The 17,438-nt window shown below is 45.4% G+C and overlaps 1 protein-coding gene across 1 annotated transcript in view; it reads left to right on the forward strand.

Moving 5' to 3' along the window:
- Window positions 1–17,438, forward strand: part of PIWIL1 (piwi like RNA-mediated gene silencing 1) — a 368,470-nt gene that overhangs the window by 178,926 nt on the left and 172,106 nt on the right. The window contains exon 12 of the mRNA XM_030218398.1: window positions 1,640–1,712. Coding sequence (XP_030074258.1) covers window positions 1,640–1,712 — 73 coding nt within the window. The remainder of the gene's footprint in view (window positions 1–1,639; window positions 1,713–17,438) is intronic.

Genomic DNA, 17,438 nt, shown 5'->3' on the forward strand with positions numbered 1-17,438 from the left:
TTTAGGTCAATCTCAGTTATGTATTCGCCGTTGCGAGGCCCAATTGACCAATGTTGTTGTTTTGAGTGAGCCTGGGGGCTAGGGATACCCCATCAGTGAAAACAAGCAGCTGCTTGTCCTCAGAAAAAGCGAAGTTACTTACCTGTAGCAGGTATTCTCCGAGGACAGCAGACTGATTGTTGTCACAAACTCGCCCACCTCCCCTTTGGAGTTGTGTCTTCCCTTGTCTTTGCTTTCTACTTGACTGAGGAGCATGCCGCGCTACGGGCGGGAAGATGTTTGCGCGTGCGCGCAGGGGCTAGCAAACTTTGTTGCTAGGAAGATCTCCAATCCTGTGGCTGCCGTCGGACGTCACCCATCAGTGAGAACAATAAACCTGCTGTCCTCGGAGAATACCTGCTTACAGGTAAGTAACTTCGCTTTATTGGCTGCTTTGGATGCTGTGATATCTCCCACAAGTCTGGATTGGTCTGAAGCAGTGATTCTCAGCCGGTGTATCACCAAAAATTTGGCATAGACAGCAAGCCTGTGCTTTACCTAACAACTACATGTGCCTGCAAACTGGTCCCTATTTTTACTTCCCCACTACCTTCCACCAGCCCCAACTAGAAATGTTTCAGATCTGCTGTCCATAGGTTCTGTTTTTTACATGGTTTCTGTATAGCAAATTTGCAGGTTTTCGTGTTATTGTACAGTATCTGTCAGTGGTGGAATTTTGTTTTGCTGTTACTGAGGTGACACCAAAATATATATTTATTTTATATGGCAAGCTGTAAGGTAAATATCCCAGCTCTATAGTCTAGAATGGGTAAAAGGGGGGTTTGATGTTGACAGTAAGTTAGTATGAATTTGTCTACCATTCAGTCCCATACTGAAATTTGTATATTGTCCCAAATTAGCATAGAACGTGTATTTCTTTAAGAAAAAAATAAAAATTTTATTATTTTAGCAGTTTATTAAACATAAATTCCATTTAAGAATAGTTTATATTTTCCATGCATAATTTATAATAATAAAACATTCCAGGATTGTATTTTTTTCAGCATGTTGCACACATGAGCGTCATCTGTCAGGTGTGTCACAATAAAAGAAAGATTGAGAACCACTGGTTTGGAGGGTTGATGAGGACTGGAGAAATTAGATCTTATCTGCTAATTTTCTTTCCTTGATTCCCTCTAGACACATGGGTCTATGTTCTCCTTCCAGCAGATGGAGACCCAGTTCTGATTTGTGACATCACTATCCTGTTTAGCCTTCTGTTATCCAGTATTTTCTTAAAGCAACAACAAAGGAATTTCCTCCTAAACCTAGAGACAACAGATAACAAAAAACTATGAGAACAGGAGACCTGATTAAAGGAGCAGATAGTGAATAGTCAGTCACCCCACCAGGTCCTTCCTGCAGTCATAAAATGTATTTTACCCCACTTAAACCAACTCGGGTGGGTTCTTGACTGATCTGGAGAGACTCAAAGAAAGAAAATTAGCAGGTAAGACCTAATATCTCATTTTCACTTCTCTCCAAGCACCATTTGTTTTGTTAGACTACTATTTTTAAAAAATAGTTTTTGTTGGATCGAGTTTCACTAGCATTTTATTACTCAGCTGTATGATTTTAAACATAATGTATTCTCTTTCAGGATTGAAGTGGATGATAGAACAGAAGCATATTTGAGAGCACTGCAGCAGAGAGTTACATCAGAGGTTCAATTAGTATGTACTGTATTACATATAAATGTGTCATTTTTTAAATCAAGTTTTATACTGTTTCCTCTGGAAAATCTGCAAATAAGTGTCTTTTAGGGTCTTTCTGAACTACTCCCGCTGCTTTCAAAATTTAAGCATGCTAAACAGGCCAGATATTCTTTGCTGATTTACAGTTTTCTCTGGCACAAGTATTTCTAAATGTTGCTTCTATGTAGCTTAATTATATTTTCTTATCCAGCTAGACCAGTCCAAACCAGTAGGTTATATCCTACAACCAGCAGATGGAGAAAGAACAAGACAGTTTCCAATGTCATCACCAGTATAAGAGTAGGTGCAGCCTGGAACTAGTCAGTATTTCTCTACCTCCAGAAGATGGTACAGGTTAGACTAGTGTAGCTGTTTGTTTTTTTGTTTGTTTGTTTTGTTTTTGGTCCCTAGTGTGACCTTGACATCCTTGGTCCATGGCCTGGTGTCTGCTGGTTGAGTCCAGGGGCCACCTGTTCTCACAGGGTCAGGCCCATGAACCTTTCCCAGGTGTAGCTGGAAGTGTTTGTGTTCGTCTTCCCTTGCTCACGGGTTTGCTTTCCAGTGGACTGGTGCACAGGTCCTGTGAGGACCGAGCCTGTGAGTTCTTTTTATAGCACCACCCCAGAGCTGAGGGAAGATTAAAAAAAAAAAAAGGATTATATATCCTTACATACAGTGTGCTTATTAAAACTTAAAAAGAAAATGTGAATCTGAAAGTATGAAGCACAAGTTCTGAAGCAGAGGAGAGCAGTTTGGTGCTGCAGGCTCAGGTCAGGTCTGGAGAGGGGACCACAGCCAATTTTCAGGTTCCACTGAATGAGAGGAAGATGGCATGCCCCACTATGTGTTACAGGTCCTGCGCAAGCTGGTGGCTCCCCAATTGTGGGATGGGGGTCATTTGTTGTTTGGATAGCTTTGGGAAGGCTCTATAGCACCTGTGGCAGGTTGCAGGCTTCATGTAGAGTAGCTCCCTCCTTACTCCCGTTACACACGGGTTTTGGCAGGAACAGTGGCCATATTGGATGCGGGCTAACTGCTTCTTGTGGATGGATTAAAAGCAGGACAGACTGGTCTCAGGGGTGCAGGACATTCCTCTTTGCCCTCCTCCCTTGTGGATATACTGTTTCTGGCACACAGGGGTTGGGTTTGGACTTTGTCCCAGCTGTCTACAGCTTTTTAAGAGAGATTGTTGGATAAGGTGGTTGAATGCAAGATGAGCTTCCCTAGGACCCTTCCCATTTCCCCCCCCCCCCCCCCCTACACACACACACACACTGAATCACACTAAGTATATTGAGTGGAGGTGTCTGAGGATGGGCTGTTCCAGATTCCCTGACGACTTAATATCTGGGGAGATTTTTCCACATGAAGAGGATGAATAGCTGGTGGTTTATTTCCGTGGGATAAGTTTTCCTGCACTGGCTGACCAAGTGGTGGGGGCCTTCAGTTAATGGTGGATCCTCAAGAGGGCCCAGGAGTGGGGACCCTAAATTTGAGTGCTATCATAAGCCCTCAAAGGCATTCCTTCTCTGCTGCACTCTGTCAGTAAAGGTCCTCAAAGAGTGGAAACCACTGTCCTGTGTGGGTCTAAGCTTATAGGAAAACTGTGACCACTTCCCACTTGCATAGGTTGTTTCCTGTCCCTAAACTCAATGCTCTGGTTACAGCATTGATCAGGATGTTAACAAATCCCAGTGGAGGATGGATCCACCCTCAAGGACTGCAGTGAATCTAATGAAAAGATGCTTCTAGTGCAGCTGTTCAGATCTGCAGCTCTAGAGGTGCCTGTATATTTATTTAAAATATTTATAAACCACTCAATCGCCCTAGGTGGTGTACAACACAGTAATGTGCATAATCATTAGTATCAAGACAGTACATATTTAAAAACAAACAGCAGCTAACATTGTACAGGAAGCAGCCCCCTACATCATGACTCCAAATGCCTAAGAGTGATTTCAGCTGCTTCCTGAATTGTACAATGGATGACACCACTCGCAATTCCATTAACAAGATACTCCAAATCGAGGTGCCAGCAGTTTAAAACATTGCAGATCGATTAGCCTCAAGTCGGACACACCTAAATGAAGGGATATCTAATAAGCACTTATCAACAGAATTCAAATTTCAGGAGGGTTGATAAAAGCTTAAAGAAACTGAGGGAGGCGTGTCAGCCTTCAGGGCTGTAAAAATCAGAATCAGAACCTTGAACCTGATCTGCCAGTACACTGCAATGCAAATCCCTCAAAGCCAGAGTAAAGGTTTGGTAGACCAGACAAGAGGCTGGCGGCAGAATTTTGCACAATCTGCAGGGAATAAATCTTGAACTTTGAGAGGCCACAATACAGAGAGTTACAGTCATCCACCACTGTTAGTACCAAAGCCTGTAAAACAGTCTGAAAATTGACTTCAGATAGCAGCTTCTTCAAATGTCGCAATAATTTGTGTATGAATAAGCTGTCTGAATAACCCTCTTTATATGAGATTTAAAAGACAGCTTAGATTCCAAAATCACACTGAGGTACTTACTCCTAGTAGTAATAGGGATTTCAGCACCTGCAAAATTCACTGCACCAGGCCAAGACCAAGGATCTAAATGACTTGACAGAAACAGAATCTGAGTTTTTCCTAGATTCAGCCTCAATCTGTTAGCAGAACACTAAGCACTTAGCTTTTGAAATGACAAAGTATCAGGAACACTGCACTGGGGGGGGTGGGGGGGGGACGTCATTAGCATAAAGCCGATAATGGACTCCCAAGCTTGACAGGACCCAGCAGATCAGCATCAAATATTAAATAAGATCGCAAAGAGGGCATAACCCTGAGGGACTCCAGTTGTGGTAGGAGACCAAACTGACTCGTTACCATCTATAAAAGCTCTTAAAATAAAACCAAACCAACAAAAAATCCCAGTCAAACAAAAAAGAGCGAAAACACAGCAACACAGTACCCTGAATACCCGAGAAGTACAGCCTATTAAGCAGTATTTCCTGATGAAGTGTGTCTGTGGTGGCAGAAATATCCAAGAATATCATAAAATATTCCTTGCCTCGAACAAATCCAGCATGAATGGAATCCAACAGAGACTAACAGTGGCTCGGTAGAATGCTTAACTTTAAAGCCATACTGTGAAATACATCAATTAACTCATTCTGTTCCAGAAAATCCTGCAATTGATCCAATACCAGGGTCTCCAACATTTTTGCCAGAAATTTCAAAGATGAAATAGGATGACAATTTACCACCTTAGTAGGATCCAAAGTACTACCATTCAACAAGAGATGAACAGAAGCCTTTTTTTAGAGCCATGGGAACAGCCCCTTCCTGCAATGACTTATTCATTATGGCAGATAGTTTAAAAGGTCATTTTTCAGAGCTTTAATATGCGTCGAGGAGCAATCATCCAACAGACAATATGAGCGGTAATCCTACTCTTTACAGTTTTCACCTGCTCCTTGGAGAATATCAAAAAAACTCAACCATCTAACATCCAGAATGCAGGTCTGCTCCTGAGGTAGTCCAACATCATCAAAGGAAGTAGAAATATCAGCTACCTTGTTTAGGGAAAAGTCTGCAAACTGCTGACATGGTATACTTCAGAAAGGCGCAGATGGCAGAGTAGTTAGTCTTAACCCATTTAAACAATTCATGAGCAGAAGAAGAAGCAATAGACTAATCAAAGAATCGCTTCTTCGCAAGCTGCAACTCCCACTGATAAATGTCCAACTCATCTTATACTCAGACATGCGACTGGCATCTGGATACTTAGCCAGTCACGCTGTTCCCTTCTAAGGGATTGCGTCAGCACCCACAGAGCATCAGTAAACCAAGGAGTGCCAGCTTTATGCACACAGGTAACTGCCTTGAAGGGAGCAATGATATCCAAACACTGTACCAGTTATACCAAAGGTCAACAGCATCTGAAGTAGATAACATACTTACAAGTTTGGGAATCCAAAGACTCTTCAATTGTGCAGGATCATCTGCACCCTTCACATGTCTGGTTTTGTGACCAGGGCAGTCCTCTGCTGGGTCCTGAAATGCCCATCCTCCCACAGAATGACTAGATTAGAGTCTGGAACAGCCTTTTTATCTGACATGCTTTATGTTTTGGTCTAGATGGGTTCAAACTGTGTAACCTCTGCTGTAGTGACTCACCATTGGCTCTGGTACAGCACAGGGCATAGATTTGGTCTCCAAGACATGATGCAGCAAGATGCTGTTTAAGGGCTGCTTGTTTGGTGAGGAGCTGGAGATCTTGGTGAAGCACCTGGGGGAGGTGAAGTCCTAATGCCTACCTGAAGACAAGGACAGGGATATGGCAAAATAGGAAGCTGACACCAAACTTGCAATTGGGTTTTGTTTTGTTTCTGAAAGAAGTCAGGGGCTAGAGGCTTTAGCATCAAGGGCCAGAAAGATCAACCCTTTCAAGGAGTGAAATGTACTCATGGTGGAGGGGGATTGTCAGACCCTCCTCCACCCCCAAATGGACCCCACTGAAGATCAGCAGGTCCATTTCATGCTGCTTCAGGTGGGTAGTCAGCTCACTCTTTTTGCTTGGGATTGGACCTTCGTAACCTTGGATCAGTGGGTCCTGGAGGTTGTGCAGCATGGTTAGGTGTTGAGAGTTTGCAGAAAAAATTTCAGATAGCTGTATCGTGTCCTCTTTTTAGTTCTCCCCATCAAGCACTGGATTCTTAAAGCTAAGAGAAAGGTGATAGCAAAGGCATTCACAACAGTCAGCACGACTGCACTTTCAATTGTCTAAGGGGCCCTTTTACTAAGCAGCCGTAGGTACTGAGTCTTCCCGTGTGCTGATCTGTGCAGGAAGTATTTTTTCACGGAGAGAGTAGTGGATGCTTGGAATGCCCTCCCGCGGGAGGTGGTGGAGATGAAAACGGTAACAGAATTCAAACATGCGTGGGATAAACATAAAGGAATCCTGTGCAGAAGGAAGGGATCCTCAGGAGCTTAGCCTAGAATGGGTGGCAGAGCTGGTGGTTGGGAGGCGGGGCTAGTGCTGGGCAGACTTATACGGTCTGTGCCGGGGCTAGTGGTTGGGAGGCGGGACTAGTGCTGGGCAGACTTATACGGTCTGTGCCAGAGCCGGTGGTGGGAGGTAGGGATAGTGCTGGGCAGACTTATACGGTCTGTGCCAAAGCTGGTGGTGGGAGGCGGGGTTGGTAGTTGGGAGGCGGGGATAGGGCTGGACAGACTTATATGGTCTGTGCCCTGAAGAGGACAGTACAAATAAAAAAGTAGCACATATGAATTTATCTTCTTGGGCAGACTGGATGGACCGTGCAGGTCTTTTTTCTGCCGTCATCTACTATGTTACTATGTTATAGACCCTGTGCTACTGGCTTTAGCTGGGGGCAGTGGAATCCATTCCCCCACCCCCTCAGAGGCAGCAGTTCTGGAGCTTGATGTCCTCTATTTTGTAGCCCCAAAGAAAGGGGGCTCCGACAAGCTCATTTTGGACCTGAAAGGAGTCTGTGCTGCTTTGCAAATCCCACACTTTTGTGTATAAACCTTTCAGTTTGTAATAGTCTCTGTGCATCTGGGGGCGTTGCCGACCTCCCTGGATCTCACTAGAGCCTACTTTCCTATACCCATCAGGCACACAAGCAGTATATACACTTCTATTTTCTGGTCAAACACTGTCAGATCAGGGCGCTCCCACATTGGCTGCTGCATCCTAGACTTCCCCCAAGGTTTATGTTGGTGGTAGCCGCCTTCCTCCATAAGGAGACATCCCTATTCATATGACTTGCTGATCTTGGTCGATTTGACAGAGGACTTGCAGGTTGGTACAACTGGGGCCATCCAGGTGGTAGAGAACCAGCTGGGTGATCAGTTACATAAAGTCACCTTCTTACTGTGCAGGAGCTGGAATATCTGGGAGTCTTTTCTCGCCAATCCAGAAATGATGTTCAGACTTCAAGCCCATAAGAAGGTACTTCATGCGGGTGTCTATGCTATCGTGGAGGATGCCCAAGTCTCTGGTCTTCAATATCTGATTACCCCTGTTGGTTCCACTCAGGAAACAGCTTGGATGGCTGCTCAAGGTCTGGGGAGCACATTGATAGAAACGCTTTCTTCAGGGGATGTGGTCAGTAGAGGCCTCTTGCCCCTTTTTGCAGGAGACTCCGTGATGCCTTGGACAGTCCCTTCCCTCTAGCCAAAGGTTATCTTCTTTTCTTGTGAATCAGGTTTCCTTACTTGCTTTCACTCAGGAATCGAACAGGTGTTTCTTGTACTCGCCACACACTGGATGTATGCAGTGTCTTGCTGAAGTACCTTGTAGTCATCAGTGAATTTAGGAAGTCAGTCCTGTTTCAGGGGCCATGCAAGGGAGGAGGTGCCTTTTAAAGTGATGATTGCTGGATAAGAGCATCCATAGAAGTGGCCTACATCATCAGCCTGGTCTTTCTTTAGTCTTTTTTTCTTTTATTCTTTTATGAAGCATTACAGGCTTGACATATGGACTAGAGGTGACAGCAACTTCGACAGAGCTGTTTTGCATGGAGTATTGTCTTCCATTCAACCACAGATGTTTAGAGAGCTCTGGTACATGTTACTGGTTTGGATTGATCTAACTGGATGATAAAGAAGGTGAAATTTAATCCTAGCTGTTAATTTTCTTTCCTTGGGTGCCATTAGACTAGTCCACCATTCCGCCTTGAACGACACTTGTTAGAAGATAATTTTTGTACCTATTCTTGGGTTGGGAGTCCCATGCCACTTCCTGTGCTCCTAGCATTATTATTTAATTTAAAATATCCTGGTTTGTTTTTATGGGGTCTTTAGTTATGTTTCATTGGGTTCACTTTGCGCTTTGTTAGAAAGATACTAACTACTTCCCAGGATGCTCCTTCTCTTATACCTGTAATGTCTCTGGAAACCGTTTTGTTCTCTTTTTGCATCTATTGGTCGGGATATAACCCACTGGTTTCGACTGATCTAGTGAGACTCGAGGAAAGGAAATTCAATAGGTAAGATTAAATTTCACCTCTGGTTATTAGTAAATTTTATATTTATATCCCACCCATACCCTGAATTAGGGAGCTAAGTTGGTATCATATAAAATCATAGTAATGTAGTAAGTGACAGCAGTGGTCCATCCAGTCTGCCCAACAGTCACATGCATTATCAATTCAAGATTTAAATCAACAATGAACGTGATATTAAATACTTGATCATGGTCTTTCTTTGGTGTTTCTGGGACATAGAGCATAGAAGACCGCCCGGCTCTGTCCTTGTGTTCCAACTAACCTGTCTAAATAGGTCTTGTCATTTGCAGGACAAAGACTGTAAAAGTCTGCCCAGCACTGTCCTCACGTTCCAAACCACTGGAAGCTTTCTCCAGCCCATCCTAAACTGGATTGCTATATGCGGTACTCAGACCGTACATGCCATCCCAGCACCAGCCTTAGTTGATGTAGCCAGAGTTGGCATCTAAGCACCACTCGACATGCAAACACGTATGCAACCCTTTAAGTTTTGTTTTTTATATCATTCATTTTCTAATTAGAGTTCTCTGTGTTCATCCCACGCCTGCCTGAATTCCGCCACAGGTCCCCCCCCCCCCCCCAATTCCAGGCATCCACCACCCTCTCCATGAAATATAATTTTCTGACATTACTCCTAAGTCTACCATCCCACAACCTCAAGTCATGTCCTCTAGTTTAACCACTTTCCCTTCTCTGGAAAATATCTATTTCTTTATTAATACCTTTCAAGCATTTAATCTGTATTGTACTCCCCCTCCTCTCCTCTAGGGTATACATATTCAGGTCTTCCAGGCTCTTCTCATATGTCCTTTGGCACAAGCCCCATATCATTCTAGTCGCCTTCCTCTGGACAACTTCAAGTCATCTTACATCTTTAGTAAGATACAGCGTCCAAAACTGAACACAATACACCAGTTGGGACCTCACTAACAACTTGTACAGGTGTATCAACACGTCCTTTCTTCTGCTGGTTACATCTCTCTATATATAGCCTAGCATCCTTCTGGCAGCGGCCACTGCCTTGACACACTGTTTCATTGCCTTCAGATCCACAGATACTATCACTCCAAGATCCGTTTCCCTGTCTGTGCATATCAGCCTCTCATCGCTTAGGATTTATGTCTTCCTTGAATTTCTACTCCTTAAGTGCATCACTTTGCAGTTCTTAGCATTGAATTTTAATTGCCAAACATTAGACTGTTCCAACTTCTGCAGATCCTTTGTGTCTACTCTTACAAATCTTATCAACCACAAAAGGGCAGACCTTCTAAAACTTTGGCAATGTGACTCACAAATATATTGATCAGAATCAGCCCCAGCATCAATCCTTGAGGCACTCCCTCACTACTCACCTTTCCTTCCTCCAGGTGAATCTCATTAACCACCACCCTCTGTCAACCAGTTCCTAATCTAGTTCACCACTTTGGATCCTAACTTCAGCCTGACAGGTTTATTCAGGAGCCTCCATATGAGGAACTGTGTTAAAGGCTTTGCTGAAATTAAGTAGATTATAGCTAGCACACGTCCTTGATCCAGTTCTCTGGTAACCCAGTCAAAGAATTCAGTCAGATTCGTTTGGCATGATTTACTTATGATAAAACCATGTTGTCTTGGATCTTGTAATCCATTGATTCCAGGAAATTCACTATCTTTTCTTTCAGCATCGCTTCCATTACTTCCAATAAACAAAGTGAGGCTTACCAGCCTATAGTTTCCAGCTTCACTGTCACCATTTTTGTGAAGAGGGACCACATCTGCTCTTCTACAATCCCAAGAAACCTCCCCCTTCCTCAGCGACCCTCTAGACCGGTCAAGACGCTTGGGTTATGCTACCAGCAGAGGGAGACTGAGAAACATCTGATTTTTACTAATTTGGTCTTATTTAGCACTGTATTCATCTGAATGTGACTCGCTAAGCAATTGAGAAAAACAAGGGAAAATTCCTAGAGTTGGAGTACAGCATGTTTGTTTATGCTCATGCTACATTGTATTGAGGTACAAGTCTCAGCTTGTTCCAGTCCTGCTCATCTTCAGCCTCATCTGTTCCAGCCTGTTCCAGTCCTGCTCGTCTTCAGCCTCATCTGCTCCAGCCTGTTCCAATCCTGCTCGTCTTCAGCCTCATCTGTTCCAGCCTTCGGTCCTACTGTGCCAGCCTGTTCCCATCCTGCTTGTCTTCAGCCTCATCTGCTCCAGCCTTTGATCCTTCTGTTCCAGCCTTTGGTCCTACTGTGCCAGCCTGTTCCAGTCCTGCTTGTCTTCAGCCTTGACTCCATCCTTCCAGCCCTTGGTCCTTCTACTCCAGCTAGTTCCAGTCCTGCTTGTCTTCAGCCTTGACTCCATCCTTCCAGCCCTCGGTCCTTCTACTCCAGCTAGTTCCAGTCCTGCTTGTCTTCAGCCTTGACTCCATCCTTCCTTCCATCAGCTATTGTCCTGATGTTTCAATTGCTGTTTCTACTTATCACCTGAAAGTTCAAATACTGTTCCCACCTAGCACCTGAAAGTACCTCAGACTTTATTATGGCCCCTATACACATTCTCTTCCTAGCCCTATCCCTTCCCAATCTTTTCCCTCACCCCCCACCACTGTCCATTACAGGAACTCACTGCCCATCCATTGATTTCATCACCTCACCTTCTCTTTTACCCCCGTCCTCCTTCTCAGCTTTTAATCTTCATCTCTTTCTTCCCTCCATTGTGCCTTCCCCATTCTACCTGTGTACCTCTCGCTTTCAACGCCTTTGTGGCCACACCTCTTACTCTCCTCCGCTCTCTTTTACTCCTTCTCTTAACTCTCAGCTGGTGACATCAATCCCAATCCTGGTCCTCCTCTTCTGCCTTCTTCCTACTTATGCAGGCCACATCGTGACTTCTCTAATCTCATCTCTATTCCTCTTCTTCCCCCTTACTCCTTACCTTTCTCTTGCGCCCTATGGAATGCCCACTCCATCTGCAATAAACTTCCCTACATTCACAACCTCTTCATTTCTCGTTCCCTCCATCTACTTGCCTTAACTGAAACTTGGCTCTCCCTTGATGACTACTTCTGTTGCAGCCCTTTGCCATGGTGGTTATCTTTTTTTCTCATACCCCTCGGCCTGCCGGTGGTGGCGTTGGATTGCTACTCTCTCCCTCCTGCAAATTCCAACCTCTTCTTCCACCCCAATCTTACTGCTTTTTGTCCTTTGAAGTCCACTCCATCCGCCTTTTCACTCCTCTGCCTCTCCGACTGGCAGTCATTTATCGACCCCCTGATGTGTCTTTCATCCTTTCTCACTGACTTTAACGCCTGGCTTTCCTTCTTTCTTGAACCTACATCCCCCTCCATCATCCTAGATCACTTTAACATCCACGCTGATGATTCCTCTGACTCTTATGCATCCCAATTCCTAGCCTTAATGTCCTCATTCAATCTTCAGCTGTGCTCCTCTGCATCTACCCACCAAACTGATCACTGTCTCGTCCTTATCCTCTCCTCTAACTGCTTCCCCTCCAGCTTCTGTTCCTCAGCTCTTCCCCTTTCTGACCATCACCTATTAACCTTCACACTTAAGCACCCTCTTCCCCAGTCCCACCCAATCTGAACCCCCACATCTAGGAATCTTCAAGCTATTGGCCCCCTTATTCTGTCCTCTTTTGTCTCTAACCTTTTCTCTTCCACCACTCTGTCAATGAAGCCATTTCTTCCTATGATACTAGTCTCTCCTCTGCTCTGGACACTCTTGCCCCTCCCATGCCCCGTCCTACTAGGTGTACCAAACCCCAGCCTTGGCTGACCTCTAAAATCTGCTACTTTCGTTCCTGTGCCCGCTCTGCTGAACATTCTTGGCTTAAATCCCGCACCCTTGCCGACTTCATTCATTTCAAATTCATGCTTAACTCCTTCCAGTCTGCCCTTTCACGGGCCAAACAGGATTACTTCACCCAATTGACAAATTCCCTTGGCTCTAACCCTCGACTTCTCTTCGCCACACTGAACTCTCTTCTCAAAGTGCCTCCGTCCCCAATTCCCCCTTCTCTTTCTCCTCAGACCCTAGCTGAGCACTTCCATGATAAAATCCGTAAGATTAACCTTGAATTTTCATCCAAACCCTCCCCGCCTCTCTCTCCCTTAGTCCACACCCCCTACTCTCCTTCCTCTCCTTCTTTTTCCTCCTCCTCTGAAGTTTCTACTGAGGAAACTGCCCTTCTTCTTTCCTCCTCTAAATGTACTACCTGTTCATCTGATCCCATCCCCACTTAACACTATCTCTCCTACTATCATCCCTGTCATCTATCACATCCTTAATCTCTCACTCTCCACTGCAACTGTTCCTACGGCCTTCAAACATGCTGTTGTCACGCCACTCCTTAAAAAACCCTCACTTGACCCTACCTGTCCCTCCAACTATGGCCCCATCTCCCTTCTTCCTTTCCTCTCCAAATTACTTGAACGCGCTGTTCACCACCATTGTCTTGACTTCCTTTCTTCTCAACCTATTCTTGACCCACTCCAATCTGGTTTTCGCCCTCTTCACTCTACTGAAACTGCACTTACCAAAGTCTCTAATGACCTGCTGCTGGCTAAATCCAGAGGTCTCTATTCTATCCTTATCCTTCTTGACCTGTCTGCTGCTTTCGACACTGTTGACCACACCATTCTCCTAGATACGCTATCCTCGATTGGATTCCAGGGCCCTGCTCTTTCCTGGTTCTCCTCCTACCTCTCACTTCGCACTTTCAGTGTTCACTCTGGCGGTTCCTCTTCAACTTCCATCCCGCTTTCAGTTGGTGTCCCCCAGTGTTCTGTCCTTGGACCCCTCCTTTTCTCTTGGTACCCTGATTTCATCCCATGGCTTTCAATGCCATCTTTATGCAGATGACTCTCAGATCTACATCTCCACCCCTGAAATCTCAACCGTAATCCAGGACAAAATTTCATCCTGCTTGTCCGACATTGCTGCTTGGATGTCTCAACGCCATCTGAAACTAAACATGACCAAAACTGAACTTCTCATTTTTCCCCCTAAACCCACCTCTCCTCTTCCCCCATTCTCTATCTCTGTTAATGGCTCTCACATCCTCCCTGTCTCCTTGGCTTGTAACCTTGGAGTCATCTTTGATTCCTCTCTCTTCTTCTCTGTGCATATCCAACAGATCGCCAAAACCTGTCGTTTATGTACAACATTAGCAAAATTCGCCCCTTCCTTTCTGAATACGCTACCAGAACCCTTATCCAAACCTTTGTCACCTCTCGCTTGGATTATTGCAATTTGCTTCTCACTGGTCTTCCACGCAGCCATCTCTCTCCTCTCCAGTCTGTCCAAAATTCTGCAGCACAATTTTCTGCCAAAATCGTTATACCCACACTAGCCCACTCCTCAAGTCACTTCACTGGCTCCCTGTCTGCTTCCGCATACAGTTCAAACTTCTCTTACTGACCTTTAAATGCATCCGTTCTGCAGCCCCCCATTACCTCTCCACTCTCATCTCTCCCTACATTCCTCCCCGTGAATTCTGCTCACTGGACAAATCTCTCTTGTCGTCCCCCTTCTCCTCCACTGCTAACTCCAGACTTCGTTCCTTTTAACTCGCGGCACCTTATGCCTGGAATAGACTTCCTGAGCCTGTACGTCTAGCTCCATCTCTACCTGTTTTCAAATCTATGCTGAAAACCCACCTTTTCACCACTGTTTTTGGCTCCTAGCCACTACTCAATTGCCCTCTCCTTGTTCCTTCTCACCCAGTACTTCCCTCGCCCTTAATTGTCTTGTCCTCTGTCTATTTTTAGATTGTAAGCTCTGTTGAGCAGGGACTGTCTCTCTGTATCACGTGTTCAGCGCTGCATGCGTCTGGTAGCGCTATACAAATGCTAATAATAATAACTTTGAACACTGTATATATAACCTGTGCAGAACCCCAACTAGCCAGTATTTTCTCAGTCTCCAGCAGAGGTAGAAGTTCAACCTGTGCAGTCTTACTAGTTTGGTGAGGTCTTTAAAAGAAAAAAAAAAGAATAAGTTGGGAGTATTTCTCACGTATGGCTTGGCTCTTGAAAGGAACAGGTTGAGGAAGAAAGGTTTTTCTTCTAGGGTCATCGCTACGATGTTGAAGTCCTGCAAGCAGTCCACTTCTCTGGCGTATGTTCGGGTCTGGAGGCTTTTCGAGCACTGGTGTCAGGATCGGGCATATTTCCCTTTTCATACTTCGATCGCGGAAGTGTTGGATTTTTTTGCAGGATGGTTTGGACAGGGGTTTGGCCCTGTCTACCTTTAAGGTGCAGGTTGTGGCCTTGTCCTGTTTCCGGGGAAGGATTCAGGGGAAGTTCTTGGCTTCTGCACCTGATGTGGTCCGTTTTCTGAGGGGGGTCAAATTGATTCGTCCTCGGCGTCAGTTGGCTCCTCCATGGGACTTGAATCTTGTTTTGGACGCTTTGGTCCGGCCTCCGTTTGAACCTTTAGACTTTGCTACTTGCAAGGATCTTTCCCTGAAAGCAATGTTTTTGGTGGCCACTACGTCGGCACGGAGGGTTTTGGAGCTTCATGCTTTGTCTTGTAGGCCTCCTTTCTTGTCTTTTTCCAAAGAAAAGGTTTCTTTAAGGCCAGTGCCATCTTTTTTGCCTAAGGTGGTTTCCAATTTTCATGTGAATCAGATGATTTCCTTGCCAGTTCTGGGGGATAAGGCAGGGGATTCAGAGCAGCGTTGTTTGGCTAAACTAGATGTTCGGCGGGTATTACCTGATTAGAACTCGGGAGTTCCGGGTCTCAGATCAGTTGTTTGTTCTCCATGGTGGTGCTAAGAAGGGTGGGTGCAGCCGCTTCCAAGGCAACTATAGCCTGGTGGTTGAAGGAGGCGATTGCATCTGCCTATTTACGGATGGGCTGTGAGGTGCCTTTGGCTTTTACAGCTCACTCCACTTAGGGGAGTGGCAGCTTCTTGGGCGGAAAATAGTATGATCCCTCCGCAGGATATTTGTCGGGCGGCAGTTTGGTCTTCCTTACATTCCTTTATGAAGCATTATAGAATTGACGTTCATGCGAAGGAAGAGGCACGTTTTGGTGCAGCAGTTTTGACCTCTGGCCTTCGGGGGTCCTGCCCATAGATGTTTACTGCTTTGGTACATCCCAAGCGTCTTGACCGGTCTGAAGGGTCGCTGAGGAAGGTGAAATTAGGTCTTCCCTGCTAATTTTCTTTCCTCTAGACCTTCCAGACCGATCAAGAACCCGCCCTGTATATAGGTAAGGCCATGAGGTGTTCTTTTTTTTTTTTTTTTTTTTTGCTGCAGCTGATTTTTGTTGGTTAGATTTATTCAGGCTACAGTTGCCAGGTGCTGATTCTGGTACGAGTCTGGTACAGGTTTGGTTGCACTTGTGGCCAGCCTGTGGAAACACAAACATTCTTGCTTTTGAGTTGCCACATACAGGGTTCTGTAAGGTTGTTTGGTTTTTTTTCTTCTCTGCTTTGTTATTGATACACTGGCTAGTTGGGGTTCTGCACAGGTTATATATACAGTGTTCAAAGTTCAGTGTTTCTCAGTCTCCCTCTGCTGGTAGGAGTGCATAACCCAAGCATCTTGACCAGTCTGGAGTGTCTAGAGGAAAGAAACTTAGAAGGTAAGACCTACTTTCACCATCTCCAAGGATTTATTAAACAAATCTTTGAGCTCCCTCAATATCCTGGTATGGATCCCGTCTGGTCCTATGGCTTTGTCCATCTTCACTTTTTCAAGCTGTTCATAAACACTTTTTTCCGTGAACGGTGCTATATCCACTCCATTCTCATATGTACCTTTGCCAATCAATCGTGGTCCTTCTCCAGAATTTTTTTTCCGTGAACACAGACCAGAAGTATTTGTTTAGCACATTTGCTTCTTCAGCATTCTCCATATAGCGGTTCATATCTTTCAGTCTCACAATTCCATTTTTAGTCTTCCTCCTTTCTCTAATATACCTGAAAAAATTCTTCTCCGAGGACAAGCAGGCTGCTTGTTTTTACTGATGGGTGACGTCCACGGCAGCCCCCTCCAACCGGAATCTTCACTAGCAAAGGCCTTTGCTAGCCCTCGCGCGCCCATGCGCACCGCGCATGCGCGGCCATCTTCCCGCCTGAACCGGCTCGTCAGTCTTTTGTCCGCGCTCGGGATGGTCGTGTTTTGCGCCGTTTTGTGCCCCTCAAGTTGACCTCGCGTGTCTTCACGATTTTCGCTAAAAAAAAAAAAATAAAAAAAGAGGGAGCTTCGGTGGAGGGAGCTTCGCCGGTGCTGGCGAGGGAGTCCACCTCTCGACGCTCCCACCGTGGCCGTGTTTCCACGGAGTCGAGTCGGGCACGGCTTCAGACACAGGTTCGTGAACTTGTGTCTGATACCGATGGTGAGGCCTCGTGGGAGGAGGAGGAGGACATCGGATATTTCTCTGACGAGGAGTCTGATGGCCTTCCTTCTGATCCCACTCCCTCCCCTGAAAGGCAGCTTTCTCCTCTTGAGAGTCTGTCTTTCGCGGCCTTTGTCCGGGAGATGTCTACAGCCATCCCCTTCCCGGTGGTCGTGGAGGATGAGCCCAGGGCTGAAATGTTTGAGCTCTTGGACTATCCTTCTCCACCTAAGGAAGCGTCCACAGTACCCATGCATCATGTCCTTAAAAAGACATTGCTGGCGACCTGGACCAAGCCATTAACTAATCCCCACATTCCCAAGAAGATCGAATCCCAGTATCGGATC

This window comes from Microcaecilia unicolor, chromosome 11, assembly GCF_901765095.1.
Source record: "Microcaecilia unicolor chromosome 11, aMicUni1.1, whole genome shotgun sequence".
In the NCBI taxonomy this organism is placed as follows: domain Eukaryota; kingdom Metazoa; phylum Chordata; class Amphibia; order Gymnophiona; family Siphonopidae; genus Microcaecilia; species Microcaecilia unicolor.